This window comes from Pan paniscus, chromosome 2 (assembly GCF_029289425.2).
Source record: "Pan paniscus chromosome 2, NHGRI_mPanPan1-v2.0_pri, whole genome shotgun sequence".
In the NCBI taxonomy this organism is placed as follows: Eukaryota; Metazoa; Chordata; class Mammalia; order Primates; family Hominidae; genus Pan; species Pan paniscus.
In genome coordinates this window covers 183,685,939-183,691,938 of record NC_085926.1, presented here as the reverse complement: position 1 = coordinate 183,691,938, position 6,000 = coordinate 183,685,939, and the positions used below count along the sequence as shown (strand labels likewise).

Below are 6,000 nucleotides of genomic sequence, written 5' to 3'. Positions count from 1 at the left end.
GGACTGATACACCACCTCTGCCAGGAATCTGTACATTGTCTAATGTGTTTTTCGTCTCACAGTAAGACCAAATAATTGATGTATCTAAAATGCTACACAACAACAACAACAACAACAACAAGTTTTTCTGACCTGTTGGAGAGGAATGAGGCCAACTATTCCTGCCACTCTCGTTTCTCCTTTACATGTACCTGTGAATAATAAGCAAATATGCTGTCCTATAATATAAAGGTGACCATATCAATTAGGAGCACATGTGTAAATAATCTAAAGATGGTTAGTTCAGTCTGCTGAGGTTTATGCATGTACAAGTCATGTTCATTTGTGATTCTCTGATACAATTTAGTAAAGAAGCATCCACACCTAGTTTATCTATTACTTTGGGGATTAGTAACCAAGTTCATTCTCAACTCCTGGAGCAGTAAAATCCGATTCTTTTTCTAGAGAGAGAAAAAAATATGTGAATACTTGAGACAAAAGCCAGAATTCAAATAACTGCAAATATCTAGGTGAAAATGGATTCATTACTTTCTCCTCTGGATACCTAATTAGTTAAGAAGATCTCCTTCTGTAGAATAAAGTATTTTAAAAGTTCATCAATTCCTGGGGGAAAGAAGAGAAACAGGCATTAAGTGTCTGACCACCCATGTCTCAACACGCTAGGCAGTTATCCTTCTTGTAGCCCTCACAACAGCCCTGCGAGGACTGGTTATTTTATCTCCTTATAGATGAAGAAACTTAGGCTCGAGAATGCTGGAACATCTCAGGGCACAAAGATGGGGGCAGAGAGAAGGTCTGAGTCCGGGGCAGATAGGCCTTCCACTCCAACAGTGTTTACCAGACCAGAATCACCTGGGAGTACTTGCGGAAAATACAAAATCCAGCAAGCCCCATTCTCTCCACGCCGCTCATCAACAGGAAAGCTTGGGAAAGACAATACTACTTCACGACCCAGTCAGGAGACCCGAACTTGTTCCATTCCTACATTCGTGACTTCTCCACCCAAGGACACTCCCCGCACCCGCGCCCCAACGCCTTCACAAAACCCAACATATCCGCGATCAAACCTTCAACTCTCCCAATGGCCCCCAGAGGTCCAGAGCTTGGAATCTTCTTCTGCCTCCTCACCTCTGAATCCTGCCATTCTTCTCCCTCCTGTAGAATTTCATTTCCTGGCTGGGACCAGGCTCTAACCATCAGGCTTCCAGCCGGGCCCCGGAACTTGCAGCCCGCTCTAGCCTGTCTGGCTCCTGCCCGAGCCCCTCGGCTCCAGCCTGCTCTCATCCCAACCCTGCCTCTTCCGTCGGTCACGTTGTTTCCTCCGCTTGGAAGGACCTCTTTCCTCTCCGGGCCCTTCCCAGTGCTCGGGGAACTCCTACACAGCCTGCGCTCCTCCGCTTCCAGCCACCCTCGCCTCCCACCACCCTGGCTTTGGAGCTGAACCGGCCGCGCAGCCGGGCGGCGAGCATCCGTCCCCCGGCCGCTGACCCCAGCGCTCCGGCCTCGCCGCAGCCCCTGGCCCCTCGGCGTTCGTTTCCCCACCCGCCACCTGGCTTTCGCCGCCGCCGCCCGGGAAGCCCTCGGCACTTCCCAGAATAGAGAGCAGCTGCCAACGTCAGGCTGCCGCCTGCCGCGGGGTTCCGGACACGCGGGGTCTGGGCGGAGAGGACGTGACTCCGCGCTGGCCTTCCGCCTTCCCTCCCCGGTCGGGAAACTGAGGCCCAGGACCGGGAACCACTTCCCCGCGAGCACGGTCCGCGAGGGCCCGGCCAACCCCGGTCCTAGGCGTCCCGACTCCCGCGCGCGATCCTTCGACCACACGCGCCGCTCGGTCACCTCAGAGAGCGTGGCGGGGAGCGGGTCTCAGATCGAGCGCACGGCCCGGGAACGCGCAGGGCGCCAGCCCCGGCCAAGTCGCTGCGAAAGTTGTTGTCTCCCAGCCTGCCCTCGCCTCTCACCTCCGGGACACACCTTCCCGCTTGCCCTGGCAGCAGCGCACTCACATCCGGTCCACCTTGCGCACACCCCTCTCCGCGCTCACTCGCAGCCCCTCTCCCTCCCACGCCCGCGGCTCCCCGTCGCCCCCTCGCGCGCTCCCACCCGCGCCCGGGGGCGCCTTCCCCGCCCCGCCGCTCGCCCGGCCTCGGCGCCGCGCCCGCCCGGGGTTCCGGCGCCCGGAGCCCCAGCCCGGGGCCGCGACCCGCTTCCGCCCGCCTGGCGCGGGGCCGGAGCCCGAGCAGCCACTGCCGAGCGCGGTGGGCGCGAGGCGAGGGGCGCAGCGGCGCGGGGCGGGGAGGGGGCGCTCGCTCGCTCCCTCTCGGCTGCGCACACGCCCGTACAAACTCTCACACAGACACACGCGGGGTGCGCTGCCGCCGCCCGCCGCTGCTCCTCCTCCCGCCACCGCCTTGAGAGGGAGAGAGAGGGAGGCAGAGAGAGCGCTTTGTCCGCGCGCCGCCGCCCGGCCCGGGACTCTGCCCCGAGGAGGCAGCCGCGCCGAGTCCCCGCCTCCGCCTCTGCCCCCGGGCGGGCCGGGCCGGCCGCGGTGGGGGGAGCCAGGCTGAGGGTGGGGGTGGGTGGCGGGCGGGCGGAGGGCGGGGAGGGGGGGCGGAGGAGGAGGAGAGACGAGGGCAGCGGAGGAGGCGAGGAGCGCCGGGTACCGGGCCGGGGGAGCCGCGGGCTCTCGGGGAAGAGACGGATGATGAACAAGCTTTACATCGGGAACCTGAGCCCCGCCGTCACCGCCGACGACCTCCGGCAGCTCTTTGGGGACAGGAAGCTGCCCCTGGCGGGACAGGTCCTGCTGAAGTCCGGCTACGCCTTCGTGGACTACCCCGACCAGAACTGGGCCATCCGCGCCATCGAGACCCTCTCGGGTGAGCACTCAGCGCGGCCCCCTCCCCCCGCCTCGCCCCGCTCAGGCCGGGACGGCGCCGGGAGGGAGGCCGAGTCCGGCGGGCGGCGCCCGGCGGCGGCTCCCGCGCCCGCACGCTCACTTCCACGCACCAGACCCTCAACTCTCGCCGCCGGCCCGCTCCTGGGACGGCCCGCTCCCCTCCCCCCACAGCTCTGGACTCTGCCCTCGCCCTCGGGGCCGCAGCCTTGGGGCGCCCCCCGTGCCGCTCCGAAGGCTCCCGAGGCTCGCCGGCTCCTTAGGGGCACCCCTCGTTCGCCTGGCGCCCCGGGCTGCTCTGAGCTTCCCCGCCCCCCACCCTTTGAGCGTCCCCTGTCTCACTTCTCCCCTGACCTTCCTGTCACCCCCTTTGTCAGGGTCCCCCCTTCCCCAAATCCCTCGTCTCTTCCTCCTCCCCCGGCCGGACCTTCTCTCTTCCAGTGCCTCGTGCCCAGAACCTCTCGCCCTCTGGCGTCTCCTGAGCCGCACTCTCCTTTCGAGCCCCCTCCCCACCTCGCCCCACGGCCCCCCACTTTTGGCACCCCCTCGGCGCCACCCTGGTGACCCCCTTCGAGATCTCGGGGCTCCCCCAGCCCCAGCTCTCGCACGACGGCACATCCCCTCGGTCCTTTCCCGAACCTCAGTCCCCTCTCGCTTGCTCTCTCAAGCGCTCCTATTTTTCTCTGAATTTTTTGTCCGATTTTATTGAGAAGAGCTCGGGGCTGGGGGCTTTCCGCCGCCCGTCCCCCCGCCTCCCGCTCGGCCAGAAGCACCTTTTTACGAGGTGCCCTGTCTCAACTCGGTGGGGGCCAGGGTTGAGAACCGGGAAAGAGGCGACCGGGGGGCCCGCGAGCGCGCTGGAGCCCAGACAGGAGACGGAGAGCGACACACACACACACTCGCGCGCGCGCACTCCCCAACTCTCCCCAGCACACGCTCCGCTCCCAGCCGCGCGGGCCCCCGGGCCCCGGCCGGCGCCCCCCGAACCCCGGCCCGGCGGGAGCCCCTTCCCCACCGGCGTGTGGAGTGGGGGCGGGGCGGCGGCGAGGCCAAGGTGACACCCAGGAGCGGACAGGGACAGGGCTGTCGCTGCGGCGGACTCCGGGGGGCTTCGGCTCGTTTTCTCGGGGCCACCGGGAGGAGAGGGCAGGGAGGGGAGCCCGGTGGAGCCTTCGGGTCCCGGATTAGCGGAATGGAGAGGTGGGGGCCGGGAGAGCAGCGGGGCCGCGCCAGCCCTGCAGCTTGAGTTTCAAATGAGCTCATCCTTTCAAATTGGCGCCGCTCTTTATTAAATTTGTTTTTCCGGTAATGCCACCCACGGCTATACCTGGGGTCCGACCCGGGCTCGCACCCTCCTCGCCTTGTCCCGAGACACGGGGCGCCCACCTTTCTTTCTACTGGGAACCAAGTTCGCCCAGCTCGATCCGGGTAGGAGACCCCTTGGGGGCGCCCGAAGGCGGAGCCCGAGCGTGGAGTTCCGTGCGTGCCCCTCCTAGACCCCCGCGGGCTTGATCTAAGCAAGGTTCTGAGTGCTTTAATTTCTGTTTTAAAGGTAAAGTGGAATTGCATGGGAAAATCATGGAAGTTGATTACTCAGTCTCTAAAAAGCTAAGGTAAATATACTTTGCTTAGTTTTTTTTTTGCGATTGGCCTTACGTATAAGTAAAAAACGTACACACAGCTTTAAAAAACGTGCTCTTGGTAGTTTTTAAAGGGGCTTTTGTTTGTTTTGTTAGTGGAGATACATAGTTTAGAAAGCTACTTTTTTTTTTTTTTACTTTCATTATATAAGGTGTTTACTGTTCTTGGAAAATATCTGGTGCCTAATTGGGGGTCGGGGTGGCGAACACTAGCTATGTTCAGTTCGCTGGGACCCTGTAACTTGTTTATCAAAAATTGCCTCCCACCCCCACCTCCCGCCCCTACCCCCAGCAGAATAGCAGCAAATGCTTGTCAAGACTTCCTGTGAGATGTGAAGAGTAAATATTTACTATGTCAGCTAAATTGCTTAACTAAACTTAGCGATTAATTACTTTTCTCTTTTAGATAGTTTAATGTTGAATAGTAAAATAATTCAGTAAGGGGTCAATATTTTGCATAGCTTTCTAAAGAAGTGGGTTGTTTGGATTGGATGGCAGTTAAAAGCCGGACTTTTTCAGTCACTGAGACTACTGAGTATAGCTTCTGAGCATTTTGTTGTTGTTGCTTGTAAGAAATGTTTGCGGCTAAAATAAATACCCTTGTGAAATCTATAGTTATATTTAAGTGCACTGTTGTTAATGACGGAGTAACAAGTTTTGTGGAGGTTGGATTTCTCCACAGTGATTTGCTAACATGAGAAGAGAAGAGAAAACATCTTTGTTTAAAGTTTATTGTGGACTTTAAATTTGGGCCCTTTATTACTCATTCTAAATTTTTTTCTTCTGCTGTGTGTCGAAACTTAGTTTATATCCCATTCACATACATTTCTTCACCATTAGTCATTAAGTAGCTGGACTGGAGCTGTTCAGTGAAGTTTTTGATGACCACCTTTACAGTTTATCAGTCAATAGTTTAACCACCTGATTTTTGTCAGGATTGAGTAGATTTTAAAACAAACTACCCTAATTTTATAAATACTTAGATGTGTTGCTGAAGGGATTTTTAAAAATTGTGTGCCACATTTCCAGATATGTTTTATTTTAAGTAAGCAACAGAATAACTTTTGTTTGCAGATAACCTCTGTGGCATATGAGAAAATTACTTAAATCCTGTTTTTTTTTTAATTTAAAAAAGGTGAGTTATGATTTGCAGTTTCATGTGTAATATTAAGCTAGTTCTTTCCTCTATTGGGAAAGATGTAATGTGTAGCCAATTGGTTTTCAATAAGGTATCCTAAATTTGTATACTTTTCTTTAAAATAATATTTTTTGCTTGAGAAATCCAAGTTGAAGCTTTCTGATATATTAACTATTTACAACAAATATAAATTACTATCTCACAACACTTGAAAATTTGCAGAATGAATATATTGAACAGTGAAATAACTACCCCAAGTATTTGATACAGTATGTGTCTATAAATGTCTAATTCTGTTGGCTGTTTGCGGTTGTGAATACTTTTGGGGG

At 56.2% G+C, this 6,000-nt stretch overlaps 1 protein-coding gene across 8 annotated transcripts in view; it reads left to right on the top strand.

The window, feature by feature from the left end:
* Window positions 1-2,601: 2,601 nt before the first annotated feature.
* Window positions 2,602-6,000, top strand: part of IGF2BP2 (insulin like growth factor 2 mRNA binding protein 2) — a 181,033-nt gene continuing 177,634 nt past the window's right edge. For 4 of the 8 annotated variants that reach the window (XM_034957852.3, XM_034957853.3, XM_034957850.3 and 1 more), the window contains exons 1-2: window positions 2,602-2,876; window positions 4,446-4,506. In XM_034957852.3, the coding sequence (XP_034813743.1) occupies window positions 2,699-2,876; window positions 4,446-4,506 (239 nt within the window). In that variant the 5' untranslated portion in view covers window positions 2,602-2,698. The remainder of the gene's footprint in view (window positions 2,877-4,445; window positions 4,507-6,000) is intronic. The other 4 variants (XM_063602633.1, XM_063602634.1, XM_063602635.1 and 1 more) reach the window with 4 other exon arrangements.